Below are 21,459 nucleotides of genomic sequence, written 5' to 3'. Positions count from 1 at the left end.
TTCCCGCAAAGACTTTATCTCTGCCCTGTAAACTGCTGGAATCGTGCTGTCGATTGCGGTGATTGGCAATCCGCGTGCTCCATGAAAAAGCAAACCCTAGGATTTTTTCATAAACAGTGCGACTATTACTCGAGTAAATACGGTAATACCACCAATGCTCTCGATGTCAATGCCGTCATATGCAACAATTGGCTTTAAAGACAACAAATAAGAGTGACACTTTTCAATGATTATCCATTCAAACCTTAAAGAAAGAGATTATGAGATTTAAATCTTCAATAAGTAATTTTGAAAATAAGTTGCAAACAACTCACCTCCAGATCCTTGGCATCCTTTTCTAGCTGGTGATTGGACGAGGTCAGCTGTCGAATTGTATCTAGAACGAAAAGTTGACACGAAGAGAGACAGTTGTTTTAAGAATACATTGAAGCACATCAATGTGTGCTCCGATACATACACCAACTTCATATAAATAGACAGCCACGAAAAGTCGCGATTTGAAGTACAATGCAGTAAAACCTCTCTAGAGTAAAGGCTACCAATTAGTTAGGCACCAAAAAGTGGCAAGGATGAGTCCTAATTAGGTATACACATAGAACAGACATCAGCGTGTATATTAACCCACAGAAAAAATATAAACTAATCACAAGTAATCAAGAGCCTTGGAAATACACTTTGCCTGGGATTATGCTTAGTGAAAGCACTGCTAGGTAATCAAAGCTATACTTGGCTCGAGCATAACTGAGCAAAGGGTGCAAGCTACGGTCCCCATGAGCCAATTAGAAGAGTGGAGCAGAACACGTGACACGGGAGGTGTGCGGCTCGACGACACGTTGCCATGTGTCTAGTGCCGACACCTTTCTTGGCTGACAGAGGCTATGGCTTTCACAGCTTTTCAAGTTATGCACGAAGAGAGTATACGAGTAGCCAGAACCCAAAAAGTAACCTTCTAGGGAGACGTGAACTGGCAGACGACATCTTGCGTTTGGGTGTGACCAGGCAAATTGTGCCCATTTGGAACTGCTTACAACGTAAAAACACACTGGCCCATTGGCACTATTTATCAGCTAGCTTTGAGACACTCCGATCTAGGTACAGTAGCCCATCGTTATAAAGGAGTCAATGGGATGGCAGAAAAATTTGACATAAGTGGTGATCGGATAAAAGCGAGGAAGCCAGAAAAAGCAGCGACGACAGCCTGGAAGGTGGATGGGAACACCGCAAAACGCTCCAGATATATATTTAATCAAACAAATTTCGGTGATGAACATCTTGCAAAGCCTTTACTGAGGAGTAAAACAAAAAACAATGAAGTGGAGTTTGCCAATAATGTTTTTTCTGGGCATCGGTCTTCGAGTTGCTTTGGAGATCGCAAGAGCACTGTCACCGGCGCTGCACTTCACCTTGTTCCGAAGCAGCCGTAGGACATTCGCATCTCTGCGATCGTCGGCATTTGTCAAGGCGTTTCTTCGAAGACTCTTCGTCTTTAGCTTAGCCGCACGATTTAGGTGGATGCCTCTCGCGCAGATGAGTTGCAAGCGTGCGCGCGTTCCACAGTCGCATGGCGAGGCAAAGAGCGGGCGAAGAGGCAAAGACGTTGGCAGACGGGCACAGCATTTGCCACCTCCTCGCAGCTCGTGTCCCATATGCGGCCCGTAAACCGTGCAACCGCCATCGAGCACTTGGAAACAGTCTGGAATCTAGCCACCCTCCACCATGTAATTGCTCCGTTTTCCCTCTTTTTTTTTTTTTTTTTTTTTTTTTTTTTTTTTTTGCAGTTTGCTTTGGTGGCAGATGGGGAGGGAACAAAAGGGACTCCCGCTCGCCACTGCACAGGCTTGCATGCTTTTGGCACCTCGGCCTCCATAATGAGCGAGGGCGGCTGCCAACACGCCTCTTGATCCGGTTCGAAATGCCCGCATATTGGTCAGGACAGCGTTGAATAAAGCAATTTCGTTTTAAGAAGAGACTACCGTATATGTTTCCTAATTTTTCACGCGTTATTCCTTTGCCGTGGGAATAAGGTAAATTGGATGTCGTTATAAGCAACCATTTCTCACGAGAGTGGGTAGGTTAGGTCCCACAGAGAGTATGGAACCTTTAGTCTAGTTATATGTGGGTCAGAAGCGATTCTAACGTTAAGAGCCAGATGGCGCCGGCGTATTCTCTCCTCGTAAGCGGTCGTGAGTGGACTCAGTCATGCCCAAAACGCAAAACTGCAAACCAGCTCTTGGCGGAACGCCAACAGTGAAGACGCAGAGCCTTCTGGCAGACTGTCAACGGCCACTCTCGCGACATCCCAGGACACTTTTTTTTCGAGTTCCGCGACCAAAGAAAAAAAAAAGTGTCCCACCGATGTGCTTCTTTTCTTGGTCGTCTTTGGCGCTCATGGATCGCCGCAGCCGATCCAGCTCCTTGCTTTGGTCCTCCAGGCGTTCCCTGGAAGAGGAACAATGGCATGCACGCATCCTTAAATAAACCGCTCCGCTCGGTGTCGGATGGCTATCTAGGGCCGCGCCAGAGAGGAGGGAAGCTTGTATGCTTTCCATAAACATTAGCTTTCAGACCCAGAAAATCCGGATGAGGAGGAGGGAGAGAATGGAGAAAGGAATAATGAGATGGGGACTGAGAAGAGACTTTCAACCCCAGCTTGATTTCGTGTGTCGGTCTTTAGCGGGACTTCAGCTTACCCTTAATTTTAACTAGACCCTCAAACTTCACTAGCCTTCATTTAGCCCCGCTGAACCGAGGCCCACGGAAGAAAAAAAGATGTCAGATTCAAAGAAACACTGCGGACGTGCCTTTGCAGCTTACAACTGACGAAGACTGGAGCATTCGTCCCACTATACAGTTCCACATAGTACAGAGTGCAAACCTTACTTGTGCGACTTGATGACGTTCTCCATGTCTTTCTCTTTGGCCCTGAGCTTCTTGATGATGGTCGACTGCTGCAGGTGCTGCTTTGACAGCTTTTCGCCTGCAATGCGCAAAGGGAATGCTTGAAATCGGAGGACCCCAATGGCCCTCTTCCAAGCACCGGCCACGACGTCATGGGCAAAATGGCCGACGACAATGTGTCATCGGTTTGTGTCAGTTCTGGAAATATGCACCAGAGGAGGTCTATTTGCACATCGCTTATGAGTCAGTGCAAGCTCGCGGGAGAGTATATTATCATCATCATCGTAACAAGCACCCACAAACCTCCATGCTGGCTTGGACTGTGCCAAGCGATTTTACAAATGGCTTTGGCCATTTATTTGGTAGTAGAGCCGCCGACCGATTTTTTGGACTTTGTGGCGGCTAAAAAAGCGTTAAAATAGTCAGAAAAATCTGCAGATTACAAAACTTGGCTTTATTGAGCCTAAGTGGGCTTTGAAAAGTCGCGACAGTACCTTGAGTCATGTTACGCTTGCGAGCAATCATGTCCACCTGCATTTGTGTCAGTGTCATGTCTCACCCAGCGGAGGTGCAAGAAGAGGCCACGAGGTCCAAAGCATGTATCGACGCAGAGAAAAATGACGAAACAACGAGACATTTAGGCGCGAAGTTTAGAAGCTGTCAACAGCACACTACACGCTTAACGGATGGCCACTGGCACGAAAACAGAACAAAAAGTTGGTTGGAGAAGGAAAATCAACCAAAGAAAAAAAACAAGATGATGATGATGACGCACAGGAAAAACAAAATGCATAGCATAGCACGTCTAGTGGCTGGTTCAGCATCGCTAAACTAGTGCTGCCAAACTTATTTAATCCATCTCAAACATCAAGCCAAGCAAACAGTCAAGCCAGCGAAAAATCTAAGATGGCAGCCTCTCGGCAGCTGCCACTCCTAACCACTCCTAACTATTTTAGTTCGAAAAATTAAACTTTCGAACTGCAAACTGTCCAAAAAATTGGTGATTAATATGTGCTATTTTGATTGGGTGAGTCACGGTTTCTCGTCGATGTCCGAAATAACGAGCAAGTCAGAATTTTCGGTGTCCAAAAAATTGATCGGGGACTTCATGTAGTGACAACAGATACACTCACTCTCGATACACATTGCGGGGAAAGAATGTCCATTTTGAGAACGCTAAGAGCTTAAGAAAGAAACAGAGGAGAAGTGAGGTTCCAATGGCCGAGTTCGACTGGATCGTCACATTGAGCTCTCGGCACACATTTTGGTTTTGGCAACTGCCGCTTGTTTTCACATGCCCTGCTGTCTGAAGTAGGATTCATCATAAAATTCTGGGAAAAAAACTGTACACTATTACTGAACCTTTCCTTTAAATGTGAAGCATTAAATGGTGATGCAGCCCAGAAGTGGACCACACCGGCATAACGGGCACAGTTATAAGAAACTTTTACAGTAACCGACACAGAAGTAAAGGGCACCACTTGCCTTCGGACATGAGCTCAGCTATCTGTTCGTCCTTCTCCTTCAGCAGCACATCCATCTGAGATATACTGACTCTGGAAAAACATTGAAAAAAAAAAATAAACCAAAAGCTCAAAGGTTAGAACTGAAACAAAAGGTTGGAACTAACTGGCACCAGATTCTTATGCCAGTAGCCAGGAGCCTGGCCAGGCCTATCGTGCGAGTCGTAATCAGACCGACATATTCTGGGTTTGATCCCCACTGCAGCCCGTTTTGAACTGGATGGGCATCCTACAAACGTGTTCATGTAGTCACTGCTATGTGATGCAGATTAAAGACTCAAGGTTAGCACAGGCTAAATTGCCCTTCTACAGTAGAGACACTGGACGCTATACTAAGGCAGATTCATTTCACGCCGTCTAAACATTTAAAAAAAAAACATGACTTGACACTGGCAATCTATCCAATTGTGCCTACAAAAAAAGACAGCTTACTTGGTGACCGATTCCTGTTGCGCTGCCTCCAACCTGGACTTTAGTGTGTCCCTTTCCTGGCAGCAGAGAAAACCAAACACAAGCTTGAGAATACTGAAGCAAAAAGGAAGGAGGCCACTGAAATGGCTGTCAAGTGCAGAATAGCTGTGAGCGAAGCAAGAAGCAAAAAGACTGCCTGTCTCTTTGGCATATCCCCAAAACACTCATCACATGGTACCCCACTGTGTCACGTGACACCAGCAAGGGCACATCCCCACGCACTACGAGCTGGGCCTATTAATGTCTTAACCTTCTGGGTGCCAGGTTGTTGGGTTTCCTTTTCTCGAGTGCCGAACGGAGATCCTGGTCTCAGTGACACTGCGGCATGCTCCGTGAAAAATATTTATTTATAAAAGACACTGGTATTTTGTGGGCGAAAAGTTAATTGATGTCGGCATGCCTCCAAGCTACGACATATTTCTCGCGTCACACTTTTCCAGACGTGGCACAGGGTATTGTCCTTGATTATCTAGAGGGAGCGAGTACAGTGCTTGCAAGCTGTCTAGGATTAGAAGCATCAAACGAAAATATTGAAGGCAAAAAGTGGTCGCCTTTTTTTCATGCGGCTTCATTTTGTTGCATACGCTTCCGAAATACACCAACGGCTTCGAATTCCTCATCGGAGGTAATTCACAGAACGCCGTACCTGTATGGTGACGACCGTCAAAGGGTTAAAAAGAAGCCGAAGCCCTTTTCAACAAATCCAAGTAAAAAACAGACCTCCTATAGCTCTTTGCCCCGCAAGTTTGGTCATCACACTTATCTTAGCCAGAAGGAAACGCAAACCCCACTTATTTTGAAAAACACGCGCAGCGATTGCCGCCGGGCGTGCGGCAATCCTCTCCAACGCTTGTCGTCTGTCCAGAGCGTCGTGATGTCGTTGACGGCATCCCCGAGTCAGCTTAGTGGCGAACAAGAGTGACGACGTCACTTTCGCTAGTTTTTCTCTCCCACCGCGGGTGCGCCGCGACGGGCGGGTCTCCGTCAAAATATTAATCGGCTATACGACGCCCCCAACAATGAGATCAAAAGAAAACTTAAAGACGCTCCATTTTGTGCCTGCGTTACAACTCTTATGGTTTGTTCGAATTCGGGGGCCCCTTCGAAATCGAGGAATCCCCGACGCTAGACGACGAGATGGAGCCGTGGGCGTTGCAAGATTTTCTTTTGGTAGAGACAAAAACTTTGCATCTTTCTTTTATGGGCGGGAGGAGGGGTGTTGGAGCACTCTGCTCACCCTGGAGGTGTCCAGCAGCCTCGTCTCCAGCTTGGCCAACCGGTGGGTGAACTCCTGGGTGAGCCGAGAGACGTCCTGGCTCTCCTTGGAACGCAGCTCCTCCGCCTGGCGCAGAGAGCTGAGAGGGAGGAGACAGCGGGGGTCGAGCCAACGCCTCCGAAAAATAGTTGACATGCGCGCGCCGGGATTTCTATGTTGCCACGGCGAGATCGAGCGAAGGCACCGACTGGGCATGTGTGCCGCAACGGTGTTCGGCTGGGCCTATGTCCAATCGACGCGTTTAGAGACGCTCGGCGTCGGGGTCAACTGCCAAGTTGGCGCCGGCCGACTGCGACTACATTTCGTGGAGGGAGAGGACGACGTTCGCGAACCTCGATTATTGCAGGCGGTGTAGGTTCGACTAAGGTCCCTTTACACTTTCTCGTACGAGTAACAAAAACTAAAGGAGTGTTTTCTTTTAATTTTGTTTTTCTAATTAAGAAAACACCCCGGTTTTAAAACCAAATTTTTTTTTTTTGGAGTACAGCTTTTAGGTGTTTGTTTTCGGCTTGAGCGGCATCAGCGTCGGCACAATTGCACGTTGCATTATGGGACGTTTCTCATAAAGCCATGTGTGAGCAATGATGGGGAGAGGGGGAGCAGTGCCTCCGCTGTAGAGTGGGGTTTTGCGTTCATACATGAGCATTTTTTGCCGGGAAGGAACACTAGCAGCTGCTGCTGCAAGAGAAACAACAAACTAAAGAAAAAAAGTACCACCACAGAAGTCCAAAAATTTTGGCAGAGCTGTGCAGCCCTTCCATTGCAAGTTCATTTAAAAGAATGTTACTGCATTTGCTACTCAATTACATTTAAACTCAGGCGACTGCAACTTGTTTAGTTTAGAAAAAGTACCATAACTCCTACAGCTCCAAACTATGGTACCGGGTCCAATCAAGAAAATTAAGCTTTGTTTTTCGGCCCGCATAAATAAACTATGCATTGCGTAAAGCTGAAACTATGCAAGAATGCGACACTAGCGGTGGCGATAGAATGCGAAAGTTTGCGAACATGGCATTTTATGGATCGATAGATACAAAAAGGAAAATCAAATTTCTCTACAAGGCAACGTCCACCCAAGTTTTTCTTGGTTCATCAAACCAAAAAGTGACGTTGTGGGTGCGTGCAACATTTATTTCAGCAAGAAAGGAAACAATACTGTCTTTCTTACCGGCAAGTTTTCTTTCCCTAAAATGAATGCTGCGGGCACCCGCAATTTTAATTTTTTTGGTTCGACGAACATTAGGCTTAGCTGCACATCCACTCATAGAGAAATTTGTTTTTTCTTTTGTATCTTTCGATCCAGATAACGTCCCATTCTCAAATTTTCTAATTCTATCACCACCGCTAGCGTCACATTGTCGGCGAGTTTCAGCCTCCTACGAAGCGCAGTTTACTTATGTGCGCCAACAAACCTGATTTCATTTTCTCAATCAGACTTGTTAGGGAGGCAGGAGGGAACCGGCTGAGAGCAAGCGGAGACATACCTTTGGAGGGCAGCATTGCTGTCACTCATCTCTGCGATCTCCTTGCTGAGCAGGAAAACTTTCCTTTCCCGGGCATCCAGAACCCCTTGCAGTTCGTTCACTCTCTGGAGAAGAAGAGGAAAAATACGAGTTAAGTGGGACTGCACATGCCAGACACACAAGGGAAGGGCGGGGGGGGCTTGAAGATCACAAAACAACTGCAAAAGAAAGCACTTTAAGTCTTTATGGTCCAGAGTATCTCTTTGCTAAATATAAACACTCAATTTAATCTTTAGCTTTTCAAAAAAAGCAACAAGCTTGAGATCAGTCAGGGGCCTGATTTCAAGCATGGGAGAAAATATATAGGATGATTTTCTCAGCTGTTTTTTGTGTTTTTTTATTCAGTGCCATTGTCTCATGGAGGTTTTGACAATATTGAGGCAGGGGGAACCATCAAATGCTAAGTTGTCAAGTGCACATTATGAGTGGTAAGAGTAGTTGCTGTGCGGCTCTCACCCACTCATACCGTTTGACACATTCTCATCATCGACCGCAAACCCCTCTCTTATTAAACTGTGCACTTAGAGAAGCCTCCACTAAAGAGGTGGGGATGAAGGGCCCATTTGCCACAGGATAAACAATGTGTTACGGATGTCTAGATATCTTCCTGGAATTCTTCTGGAAATTCTGGATTTACGGATGCATTGTTTTTTACTGCAACATAAACTACTCAAATTGATTGGGATAGAAAGCAACAGCCCAACTGTTGAAGCCCGGGAACGTTTGACGGAGCAGCATCCAGTCAGGGACGTGACCTACTCATGCAAGTCTTGCGGTGGTTGCAGTGGTAAGTACAGACAGCTTTGACATTAATCTGACTGACTATTAACGGTCTTCAAGGTAGTAGTAGTTTCATGGGGTCAGTATAACATTCAAGACAAAGACATAAAAATATATTATTATTCCATATCTTTGTGTCAAAATACCTAATGCGAGAGTTTCATTGTCAATGATGACAAAGGCAAAGTGTAATACTTTGCATTCGTCTTCTTCCTGCCATCTTGAAGCTGCAACACTTGCAACAGTTGCAGCTTCAAGACACGGGGAAAAGTTGCTTCATGTGGAGCCGGCATTAGAAAATTAGGTTTAACCCAAGCCTGACCCATGGACTATACATAAACGAAAGGTTATACTCAGATGCCACAAACAAGTGTCAACTGTTTTAGAGGATGCTGACCTTGGAGCAGCTGACGGCGATGTTCACTGTACGAGCTCGTGCAAGTGCATGTGTGTGTACACGTGGGGATTTAAAGCGCTTTTGGTTAGTTGCCACCTGCGTTCTAAATGCGAAACATGTGTTCCCGTAACTCTCCATTGCAAAGCGACAGATGGTTTTAACTTTGACTCGGCTGCAAGCAAGAATTCAAAATAGATGAACAATTGTATCAGAGTTAACCATAACAAAAAAAGGCTTGCCATTGAAAACTTGAAGTGGTGTCTGCTAACCACATCTGTGCACGTAACAGCTGCTTCTTTTTTCTAAAAAAAAAAATAAATATAGCTTTCATTTTACTTTTCGTCTCGGTAAACACCAAACGTCGCAGCCTCGAAAATGGCTTTGTGCTACTGGCCAACTGCAGGATGCGTCTATACTCGTGTTCACCTCAAGAACTGTAGTTTAAAAGGACCGGCTCCTCGTGGAATGTTACTAATTTCCCTTTTCACGTGTTGAATTAAGATACATATATCTTAAATTACCTTCATGTTATTTTATCAAGAAATACACCTTCCAAACGATAAGAGCATCATTTGTTTCTACTGCAACCATGTCTTGTAAGAACTATTTCGTGCAGCACAAAACTTCCCCTTTTTTTTTTCTAAATTTTATGTGGCAATGAGTATAGTTAAGGGGGGACATGGATCTTTGGAGTCAAAAACTTCCTGAAACTGCATTCTTTTGAAAATGGCAATGGCTGTTGTTCTTCTGAATCTACCAGGCTTCTAACTTTGTGGATGAATATTTGAGCTATAAATCAACTTATAATGTATATTGTGAGATGTTGCTACCAACACATGTACCGATAGAGTAACCAAAGGGTTGTATCAACAGCGGCGATATCTCAAAGGAGACGTCCAACCTAGTGGCCCGCGGTCCCCACATCTCCGCGGCAATATAGACGACGTTTAGGGCTACATTACCGCGGGTCGGTTCGATTAATTACCTTGTCGGTGCCAATGATCGACTACCTTGTCTCACTCTCTCGAATATAGCGGAAGAGTAGACACACGTACCAGAGTAAGGACAGAGTCCAAGAGCATTTATTAGAACACTCTTAAAACGAACTACAATGTCCCCATCCAAAATGCCCCCCCGCGCCGGCAAGGTAAGAAAAGGTCCTTACCTGGCCAGACGCGGGGTTCCGGAGAGCCAAGACCGGGGAAGCGTCGGAGAAGTCGCCGACACACGTCCTATCTCTTTCGCGGTCACCCAGACGAGTCCCTTTCCCGAAAGCGGGAAAACAAGAGGCGAAACCTCCTCGCCTGTCAGCAGTGATCCGCAACCGAGCGGGGGAACGGAAATCGGTCCCCCCGGGAGAGAGTGAGAGGAGGGCCCCCCAAGCCAGGCGGCCCTCCGCCTCACGAACAGGTCGGAGCTCGCGGCGAAGGCGGTCGAGCATTCCGACCCGCGGCCGTTATCGCAGCCATCGGGGACGGGAGATCAGAGGAATTTCCACAATATGCGGGCTGAAAGTGCCTTGAAGTTGACTCTAAAGCATTGTTTTCACAAAACATAATTTTCGGACTCGTTGAAAATTTGCAGGTAGGATATCTCAGCATCTAGAGCAGATAGAAATATAACCTTTCCTGAAATGTGTAGCTAAATGTGTGAAGCATACAATGTTGAGAGCAAATTTTTTAATACAAGTCTAGAAAATTTTCTATTTAATATTTTGTTTTATTATTTGTTAGCCATGCATTGAGCACTGAACTTCAATGTGTGGTAAAATCACTAATAATGGGTTTATCTGAAAAGTACTTTCAAAATTGTATTCTCTACACTTCATAATAGTTGGCCATGTGTTAAAAAGGATATTTTGTCGAGCCGTTTTTTACCTACCCTTCCTCCAAACAAAGGCAGGCAAGTTCTAATTATCTTGAGGACAATTCCACTGACTGAGAATATGACCAGATATATGAAATCAGCACAAAAATCTGAACAAGCTTGTGCAGTTTCATTGGGTTTGGTTATAAATTAAGAAAAAAAAGCTCCAAGACCAGTGTTCCCCCTTAAAAGGTTGGCCTGTCAAGTCCTCTGCTTGTTAACCCAAGATAAGGGAATGAAAGTGACTTTGAGAGCAGCCACGATTGTGGCTTATAAATCTTGAACAGATAACAAAGGAAACAGTTTCTGGGGACATGGATGGCTTGCATGTGACCTCATCTCACCATGCTGGTGGCCATTCCCGCTCTTTCTCGCCGAGAAAAACGAATTGGGGGGCGGAATGCGGGTAGACCGCAGAAGGTCAGCAGAATGGCGGTCTACGTGACGTCAATGCAAGCCAGGTATGTGCCTACCGAGACGAAAGCAAAGTGAAGTGTTCCGAATATGCCAAGAGCTGAAACAAAGAGGGTTAAGGTGGCTGCCGTACTCACCGCTCTGAGCTTTTCCTCTTCAGACATGTGCTCACCAAGCCGGCTGGGGGAACTCTCTGCGCGTGAACAGAGAAGAGCATTGTTCCATTACTCGGTCTTCTCTCCAACTTGGTCCTAACACAGCTCTTGATGCAGACACACTTATACAGGCTCTTGTAACAAACTAAAGATATAACGACTACTACTATAACAAGATCATGTTACAACACACTACTGGAACAGCAAATTATGGTAACATGATCTTTTATAACGATCTATTGTTACAACTGACGGCAGTTGTATCTATTGTTACAATTAACTGCGGCCACAACATACTTCTAGGAAATTTTGGTATTTTGAAACGAGCTAACTGTATGTCAATAATCACTATTAGTCCACTTACAGCAAACTCCCAACGTAAGAAAAAAGCTTTGCAAAGCGGAAGTGGTTTTGTTATAACTAGGCTTGGATATGTACTCAGAATCATGGAAGTGCAGTGAAATGGCCAACAAACCTTCACCCAAGATTGCAACAAAATTTATGCTGTTCGGTGCAACCAGATATAGTAATAAATAAACCAGCTGATGATAGACTACCGTAATATCTTGAGAGATGGGCCTTGTAAGATCGAGAGTAAATCGGGTGAAAATGAGGAATAAACTAAATTTCAGACCACGACCGAAAAAATTTTTTAATATACCATATTTCGGTTTTGTGACCTGCCAAACTTGTTATCACACCAAAGGGCAATGAAGCAGAGGACCGTTCGACCCAGTCGGCAAAGTTTGCTTATCTCCCTAGCTAAATAACAACAAATAGACTGTGATTACCACTGGCCCAAGCACTGCAATTATTAGAAGTAAGCTGTCTTTTGGTGTTTTCTTTAAAAAAAAAAAAAAAAAAAGCAAATCATATAAAAAATAGAGGTGGATTATCTTTCGGGGATAGGGCATCTCCCGGAATATTAAGGTATTAACCCCTTAACTGGGGAGCGCGTCCGAAGACGCGCGTCAATTTTGACCGCAGCATGGGGGATGCGTCTAGACTCCATAGACACGCAGCACTTTCTTTGCTGTTGGGAAGTGCCTGTTTAAGCGCTCAGTCGTTTTAGCATGTGGGAAGGATGCGCCATCTATCCTCGTGCATCGGAAACATTTTTAGTTTTAGAAACAATGCATACAAGCCAGCGCAAAAAAGGTTGAAGACTCCTGTATGACACTCTTGACTGCATCTTAGGAAAATGGCGTCCAGCAAACACCGGCGTCCCTTAACCAACGAAACAAATTGCTGGGCTGCTGCAAAGTACTCACACGGACTCCGACTGCAATATTGATTTCTCGAGTTCAAGTGAATTATCCTCGGGATCCGACATGGAAATCAAGGATAACATAGTAAAAACATTGTTTATGGCAACACCATCAACTTTGGCGGGATCCGCTGCAACCTGGCAAGACGCCGGCATGGTGAAAGACCCATTGCGGATTGTAGGAACTGCCAGGGTGCACATTCCCCTTGATATAAATAAATTTGTTTTAGGTTTTGAAATTATTGTTATATCCTCGAGAGTTAGTAACACTTTAAGAAAACTCCCCATTTTACAAATATATTTGGTCAAAAAAGTCCTCAGTTAAGGGGTTAACGTAAGATGAATCTATGTCGATATCATCATATTCCACACAAGCCTCGCAGTTCAGACACACTCCTTCCACCTACAACCGGCAAGAGAAACCAGAAACGCAACTCGCCTGACAGGCACCTCATTGCAAGAGAACACGACCACCTACAAAATATTTCAAACACACGTGCAGAGATCTCGCATGCCAACAACAGACATAATGTGTAGTAGGATTGAATCACACGACACTCACCCAAAGCCGAGGCGAGGGGATTGTGCGAGTCTTCAACCGTTTCCGGACTCTCCGACCGCTTCTCTTCTCGCGACTCCCTACGCATCTCCCACAGGTGCCTCGCCGGCAAAACCCCACTGAACTGGTCGCAGCTCGAGCCGCCATTCGGCGAAGAGATGATCTCAATGTCGGACGACGACACAGTCTCCCCTTCCTCGTCCCCCGACGGACTGCTGGACTTCCGCGAGTCCTCCGTCTCCTCTGCCGAGATCCGCACAAATGACGCCGATGAACTCGTGTCCACGGACTGCAGGCTCCCTGCCACAGACTGCAGATCCACGTCCTCCTTCGGCGGATTTCCAGTCACCGGCGTCTTCGAGCCCGAGTCGCACAGTTCCACTTCATCTCCGGCTTTGACTTCGTCTCCGGACTCGTCCCCGAGCCGGCTGCAGACAGATTCGGACCAGCCGTCTCCGGCTCCGGATGCGTGCGGATCCTCCCGAAGCACCTTTGCTTCCTCTACCGCGGTGGTCGAGTCCACCACGACGAAGAAGTTGTGGACGCCGACTTCGTCGGACTTGTGGACCGGGGCTTCGACCTGCGTCGAGGACAATTCGGTACTTCTTCTAGACGTGGCTTCGGGAGGTTTCACGATGGCGCCGTCGACGACATCCGACCGCTCCGAAGCGACGGGTTCGGTCAGACCGCCGTCGTCCGCTGACTGTCTGGAGGGGAATCCGACGTCGGTAGCGTGTTCCGGCTCGCGGACCACAACGGCGCCGCGGTCTCTCGACTCTTTCGTCGAGTCTTGCCAGTCAGAGAACGATTCGCGGCTTTGGTTTGACGAGGAAGAGCTCCCGGGGAGGGACACGCCGAGGAGCGTGTCCGTAGATCCGTCGGACTCTGCGGACTGTTCAAGAGAGGCGTAGTTTGGGAAGTCGATGACCAGGGGGCTCTCGCTACCCGAAGCGTCGACGGCGGCGGGTTGTTCCGGGTCCGCATTTGGAACGACAGCTGCGGGAGGAAAGTAACAATCACCTGGAGTACAGTCGTAGCAGAATGTGGCCATTGACCAACCGTCATATTTTGCGCACTATAATCCAAAGACTATGCACATTTAGAAGTCGAAATCTTGCGCCGTGCAAACTATACAAGAATCTGTCTTTCTCTCAACATTCATTGTAGCCAGGCGTGACGGATGTCGTGAATTAGAGAGTATGTTAAGAATGATTTATACATAGGTGATAAATTTTTGACGATTTATGTATCCCTTGATGATTTATGTAGTCATCATCAAAATTATCTTACAACCCTCACTTTGAGGAATGATGCCATCTTTACCAGCTCACAAAGAATCTTGTATCATACACATGTGGGACAAGATTCTTTGTGAGCTAATAAAGCAGGCATAATTTGTCAAAGCGTAGTATGTATGATAATTTTTATGTGTGGACGAGCCACCCAGACTATACACCGAGGTGTAAACTACAGTCCAGAAAATATGGTAGCTGAAATTTGGTATTGGCAAAACCGCGCGCCCTCGAAAAATGTTGCGACAAAAGTTCAACGAAAACTTGGACACGTGTATGTGCTGTTGCGGGGTATTTGGAATGCGGTTGAGACGTGCATTCAGCACACAACAGCCACTGGCTGCCGATGCCGAAGCAGTCACAAAACAGGTCTCAGGTTCGCAGTTTTCTTCCTGCCTTTGCTGATGAAGGAGCCCAGTTATTAAGAAAGTTAAATGAGGTAGCAAAGGATCATAGATGAATAAAAGAGACACACGAAAGTATGAAACACGCGACATAGATTTCAGTTTTCAAAGAAATGTTCCCTTCTCTCTTCGGTGTTCCACTTTCGCTCATGTATAGCTCGATCACTAGCCCTAGTTTACTCAATCTGTAAGCTGAGTTGCCCCAACAATAAAAGACCATAGTGAAGAATGAACAAACAGATTTAAGATATAGGCCTTATAATTAGGATTCCATATAGGCCTTATAATTAGGATTCCATAGAGGCCTTATAATTAGGATTCCATGTTTTCGGAGTTTATATAATTTGTGAAATTCGGATGGTGTTCTTCCGAGTTTATTTATCGCCGGAAATTCGCCGTTTATCGGAGTTTATTTTTGTTAAATTCACAATGTCCCGAAATTTTAAGTTTCTCGTTACACTGTTATTACTTTTTTTTTTTCAAAATAAATATAAATAATTTAGGACACAAACATACTCTAGATTTATAAAAAAAATCATCAGTATCGGAAGATATTTCTGCAGCTGTATTTGGCATTGGTGCCTATGTTATTGGCAGTACTAACTGTCTAACAAGTCTTGGTAAACCAGCGTTACTTCAAAAAAATGTCGGTACTTTGAAATAGCCCAACTCCTGGACAAACAAAACCTTCAGCCCCCTTCCCCCCCCCTCCTATGAAACCTACAGGTTCCCATCTTTCACTCTTATAAAAACACAATCCCTCTTCCCTACAAGAAGCACAAATGGTACAGTGCATAAAACTAGAAACCAAAACATTGGGTTTGGTCATAGGACAGAAGTACATTGGCCCATGTTACTGAATGAACCTTGACGAGATAAATAGGAAACTGGATAAATAGGAAGTAAATAGGACGAGATAAATAGGTCAATAATCCGAGATGAAGAAAAAAACTGAATTGGCCTTTTCTCAGAGCCACTAACCCTGTGCTCTGACAAACTTTATTCGTAAAATACCATAAGTTTTGGCTATTTATTTTGTTGTTGTGACATCGGAATTCAGAGTTTTTTGGATAAATCCCAATTGTCGAAAGTTTTACTGCCGAGTGTTTTTCGGGGTTCATGCGATTTATCTGGAAACAGGGAACCATACTTGTAATATTACCATATTATGAAAAGTGTTTTTCCACCGTAATGGAGACCCCCACTACAAGGCAATTAATTGTTGCATGGGTAAAAGAGAAAGCGAAGGTAGTTTTCGGCCTGCTTGTTGAACTGAGTGCACAGCAGCTAATCTGTAATAAAGAAAACCCTGCTCCTGGTGTGATGAACTGAATAACACACTTTAAAGGAACAGCAGAGTTTGAGTAAGAGCAGCAGTTGCCTTGAAATTAAAAATATAAATTTTATTATCATTTTAAAGGGTGCTGGAATTTTAATGTTACGAGTAGTAGTGGCAAACAACAAACCGGTATCGTCCGCTACTGCAGCCTTGGTCGGCTGGGACAAGATGGCAGACGGATCAGAGAAAGGCTTGGCGACGACGGAGGCAGTCTCCAGAAAAGTGCCCCATCCAGATGCAGCCCTTGGCTCAGCTTGACTCGGCTTTGGCTCAGCTGCAGTCGGCTGTTTAGAAGTCGGCTGCTCCGAAGTCGGATGCTTCGAAGGTGACGGATTGTCGCCCAAGCCAAAGGAGAGGAAGAATGAATCCACATCTGAAAGAGAGAAGACAGTTTAGGCTTTTCCCCACGGAGTGTGTGAAAAAGCCTAGACCTCGGACAGCCACGCAAAACAACCGAAAAGCCGCAGCGAAGGGGTTACCTGTGGGCAGGGCGAAGGTTGAGGAGCCATCCTGCTGTATGTCCAACGCTCTGTCTATCGTCTTCTGCGCCGAGTTGAGCGCCGACTTGGCAAGGTTGGCAAAACCGGCAGTGTCGAACCAACTCATGGGAACCCTGCAGCGAAGAGTTACAACCTCACCTCTGGCACACCTCTGGCTTTGGCTGTAATGCCTTCCAGAATTACCGCAAGTATGGAAGCTGTAAGGTCTAAATCGTCAAAGAAGCCCACTCATGACGCCGTTCGTAAAGCATGGGGGTTATCAGCAAGTGCTAACACATAAACTTACAATTTTTTAGACCACCTGAGACTGAATGGAAGAAACAGACGTTGTCGTGTTTCTTCCACCTAGTCTCAGGTGGTCTAAAGAATGGTAAACTTGCACCAGCTCGCCTGTGCCTTAACTCTTTTTTCACACAAACTAACCTTGTCAGTCCACACGCACACAATGAGTGCTTAAGCTGGGAGGGCTATGTTATAAACTCAGACAGAGCACGACAGTTAACTCTGAAATACCTGAGGCCTGTGGGCCGTCAGTGCAAGAAGGAGAGTTTTTGTCATGTGAGCCCGGTTGGTTCTTCCAAGCGCTATATTGCCGCCTTTTCTCCCACAGTTGGCGTGGAAACTGAGGTCTAGTGTTACATTGGTTTGAACAGAAACATCTCTTATGACAGAATTTTGCCCATTTGCTCGCTGCTATTTGGCATGCAAGTGCAATGCAGTAAATCTAGTTGCCATTTGAGCAAGAAGAGAAACCGAATTGTGGTGCCAGACAGCAACGAGAGAAAAAAGTCAACACATCCACAGCATCATGTTACTGCGACCAGCCTCTTTGTAGCTGCCTGCTGGAATTGCCAATTAAACCCGGATGTCGTAAAATTACCGAGCTCCGTCAAAGACTTGCTATCTGCTCCCAGCAACACGCCATTGTTAGAAACAAGATAACAGGAAAAGAAACACCATTTTCATTTGTGGAGTAAAACTCAAGACAGCCTCCACAAACTCTGCCATTAAAGACTAATATTTTCGATATCGAACTGGCACTGATAAGACAACCGTGTACAAGATGTGACGAGTAGGCATTAAATGGGCATCGCAATGCTGGGAAGTATACAAAGAAGCTATAAAACCACCACGGAAGTACGCCTAGACTGCAATGATCAGCACTTCACAGACGATCGTAGGTTTATGGCTGGTCATCTCCGATTCATTTCGTTGAAACTTTGCCAAAATGCTGATTTAAGGAGCAGGAAGGAAAATGAAGGACAGTTTTGAACAGATTTTGGGAGGCTCTAAAACAACAAAAACAACGAGAAATACCCTCCCGCATGGGGCTGCCGATAGTGTAGACGTTGCAAGCCATTACAGGTGCGCCGAGTCGTAAACAACCTTTCCGATATTCGGTACGATTCGTCGACACTTTGCGCCACATCTCAACGCCACGTTAGGTAGGGTTGCTCCTATGCGATCGTGTGGATTATATGTGACGTTTCTCGGAGGAAATCAAGTCGGAGACGTTTCATGGTCGATTCGAAACAACGAATATTCGTTTGCACTGTGTATTCACCACAAGGAGTCTAATTGCAAAACCAATTCTTTCGGCGTTGCTTTCCAGCACTGAACCGCAGCGTTTCATAAAGATCGGAGTCTTCGGTAGTACCTGTTTGATAACCATTCCAGAGGGTAACGCGAACGTTCGAAATAAAATGATTAAAAATGGGGGGTGTTTGAAGTCGAAATTTCTCTTGGGTTGTGTTTGAGAGAATCTTCGCTATTGCGGAGGAAACACTCACTTTTGATGTCACAAACTCATCGTTTCCGAGAAGCCTCCCGTTTTTGAATCTCTGGATACTCCCAGTGGTGAAACAGAGTTTTCTCTGGGGCTTCTTTGCATCTACATGAGGGAAATTTGACGGCCACGAAAGCACAGGTGAACTTTTTTTCGCCGCAGACCAACCCAGAGGCCAGCCAGCCAGCCAGTCTGTTCGACGATGGAATTGTGGGAAGGGGGTCGGGTCCGGGGCACAGTGTTGCCGACTGTGTTTACATTCGTTTTCTTTCTGGGTTTCGGTTTTTCGTCGCGACCTTGTTTCAGACATTGAGGAGTCGGAGAAACGATAACAATTAAAATAAAAATAAAAAAGTCGTTTGTTTTATTGTTTTATGACGAAGAAGGCATGCATGCAGGCCACGCTATCGCGTCAAAACACGCTGGTTGTACAACACTTTCTGTTTCATCAGAGGTTTTAGGATCAGATTTTACCTTGTGAAATTTTAAGACGTAGCTCCGTTCTGTAAAATATTGCCGAGGCAAGTAGCAGTACTGTTCGGGTCTTTCAAATTTGCCTACGCAAAGCGCGAAAAAAACTGGCAGGTACTGAACGCGAGCATTCCAGGGATTTGCATGACCCCTCATATGCGTAGAGCATAGAAGCTTATAAGTCTTACAAGGCTGACATCTCCTCAACAGGTTGCGATGTCCCCCTTAATATTAGTATTTTGTTTGAAAAAAACAAACTAACAACAAAATGGCGGATTGACGTCATGTGACAGCACCATGGTCTCTAAAGCACTGGAATACTGTTAGTAACTAGCTGTGCCTTGAGAGACTGAAAGGCCCTAAAACGTAATCGTTTCTCTCGATACCACTAAAGTCACTGGATAGGGATACCACCAACCTCTCAACGACCCAAGCTCACAAATAAAAAAGGAATGAGCAACCGATTGACTCTCTTTAGAAGTAGTGTCAACAGTCGTTCCGTGACAGTTTCAAGCGTACAGTTGCAAATATTGCTGGGATGAAACAGTTTTTCTGCTACCTCTTCAAGAACGACATATCACTCACAAAGGATACCCCCCTGCTCTTCACTTTCTTGTTTGTAGTATAGAGTGTTAAAAAGAAATTTACACATTATTTATTTGCGGTAAAAATATTGCCGAACACGCATTTTCCTCCCGCCAAAGTTTCAGAACGAGCGAACCCGTTCTGAATAATTTCCAGTGGAATAGCGGCCGACGGAGCCGTCGAATATTCTCATTGAAATTTTCAGAAATCACATATAATAATTGAATAAGGTAACGTTTAGTTCTGAAATTTTGGCGTCTGGTTCGGACCCCTAGCGCTACATTTGGGGGGAGGCTACGCGTTCGGTGAAGCGTCGTTTGTATTTGAAAATAAAATTCCGCTTATACAGGGGGTTGTCACGAAAGGTGGACAAATTCGATATTGCGAAAACTACGCGTCGCAACAAAAGAAGGCTTATGTCGTTTTTGCCCTGGGCCAGGGTCCTATTTAAGAAAATGATTAAAGTCCAAGATAATTAGATTGTTAAATATTTTTGTGTAATTAACTTTTTCAATATTGTGTTTAAGGGCAGGGTTTCAATTAGAAAATTCCTCAGCATCATCGAAAAACACTAAATCAACGAATTGCAGAACGATAGAAGGCACGCGCAGCATTTTACAACTTTCTGAAAAACCGCTCAACTTCGACGGGTTTTTAGGTTTCGTTTTGCAATCAGAGCGCCTCTCCGCACCGACGGCACCGCGCCACGTGGAAAAATAGTGCAACCAGCCCAAGAACCAGCCTCTGCTACATTCAAGGAGGTTAGAAGTACTAGGAGGGGGCACGTTGCAATATTGGTGAAGCCTAGTCATAAAAAGTTTAAACGATGTTGTGGCCAACTGACATGTTACGTGTGAGATGGATGGTTGATTGTAGAAGGATTGCTTGTAGGCCTGCGCGCGCTCTGTTCGGTAGGTTTTATCAGATCGAAGGCTAGACTGTGGTGTATTCTAGTACCCAATAGCTAGACGAAAGCTATATACTGTCACGTGATGTGGTCACGTTGGCCTGATAAGTGGGGAGCGTAAAGAGAAAAATGAGAAAGAGGCGAGGCGTCAAGGGAGCATGGCTTGTGGAGGCTACGCGGCTGGCGTCATGCCCTCTCCTACCCTTCTATCCTCCTTGGCTGCGTTGCACGAGGACAGCGCAGCACAGGTTGGTTGCACTATTTCTCCACGGGGCGCGGGGTCGTCGGTGTCGAGATGCGCTCCGATTGCAAACCGAAACTTAAAAACTTTCGAATTTGTGCGGTTTATCAGAAAGCTGTAAAATGCTGTGCGTGCCTTCTATCGTTCTGCAATTTGTTGATTTAGTGTTTTTCGATGATGCTGAGCAATTTTGTAATTGAAACCATGCCCTTAAACGCAACATTAAAAAATTAATAACGCAAAAATAATTAACAATCTAATTATACTGGACTTTAATAACGACACAAGCCTTTTTTCGTTGCGACGAGAAGTTTTCGCAATATCGAATATGTCCAGTTTTCGTGAAACACCCTGTATATATATATATATATATATATATACCATCAAGATTGCCGTTCTTAGTAGCTGGGCACTGAAGTCATGATTGAAAAAGGTCGTTTTTCATCTTATATTGTTTAAAATGTGTTAGTTCCCACATTTACCAAGTCCTATATTACCAAACCGCCTATTCATCTCAAGGCAATAAAAAAAACATGTGGAGTCTTTTTTCTCGCTCTCTATTTTTGTGTGGACCAATGAAAGCTCTGCAATACGCGCAGATTCCGAATGATTTTATTATAACTCGTTTGAAGAGAGTCTGATAGGTACACATTCGAATAAGACTCCTTGTTTTCTCCGCGGGCGAAGCCATCGCTTGCAACTCGCCGACAAGCGCCCTTCGTCGACCACTTCACTCGGAAGAAAATTCTTCCCAAAAAGGGCGTGTCGCGATCTTTGAATATGCTTCTAACGATGAAATAAGCTA

At 45.2% G+C, this 21,459-nt stretch overlaps 1 protein-coding gene across 1 annotated transcript in view; it reads right to left on the bottom strand.

The window, feature by feature from the left end:
* LOC8030253 (TATA element modulatory factor) overlaps positions 1-18,643 on the bottom strand; it is a 41,607-nt gene extending 22,964 nt beyond the window's left edge. Inside the window, exons 1-12 of the mRNA XM_040213986.3 lie at positions 18,455-18,643; positions 16,644-16,777; positions 16,292-16,537; positions 13,133-14,125; positions 11,286-11,341; positions 7,653-7,756; positions 6,130-6,247; positions 4,854-4,909; positions 4,384-4,454; positions 2,881-2,977; positions 2,354-2,439; positions 315-376 (exon numbers count right to left, since the gene is read on the bottom strand). Of these exons, the coding sequence (XP_040069920.1) occupies positions 315-376; positions 2,354-2,439; positions 2,881-2,977; positions 4,384-4,454; positions 4,854-4,909; positions 6,130-6,247; positions 7,653-7,756; positions 11,286-11,341; positions 13,133-14,125; positions 16,292-16,537; positions 16,644-16,770 (2,016 nt within the window). The 5' untranslated portion in view covers positions 16,771-16,777; positions 18,455-18,643. The remainder of the gene's footprint in view (positions 1-314; positions 377-2,353; positions 2,440-2,880; positions 2,978-4,383; positions 4,455-4,853; positions 4,910-6,129; positions 6,248-7,652; positions 7,757-11,285; positions 11,342-13,132; positions 14,126-16,291; positions 16,538-16,643; positions 16,778-18,454) is intronic.
* Between the last annotated feature and the right edge of the window lie 2,816 nt (positions 18,644-21,459).

Source organism: Ixodes scapularis, unplaced genomic scaffold (assembly GCF_016920785.2).
Source record: "Ixodes scapularis isolate PalLabHiFi unplaced genomic scaffold, ASM1692078v2 PGA_scaffold6__148_contigs__length_123643588, whole genome shotgun sequence".
Taxonomy (NCBI): domain Eukaryota; kingdom Metazoa; phylum Arthropoda; class Arachnida; order Ixodida; family Ixodidae; genus Ixodes; species Ixodes scapularis.
The sequence above is the reverse complement of the archived record's forward strand: the minus strand, read 5'-3'. Positions and strand labels throughout refer to the sequence as shown.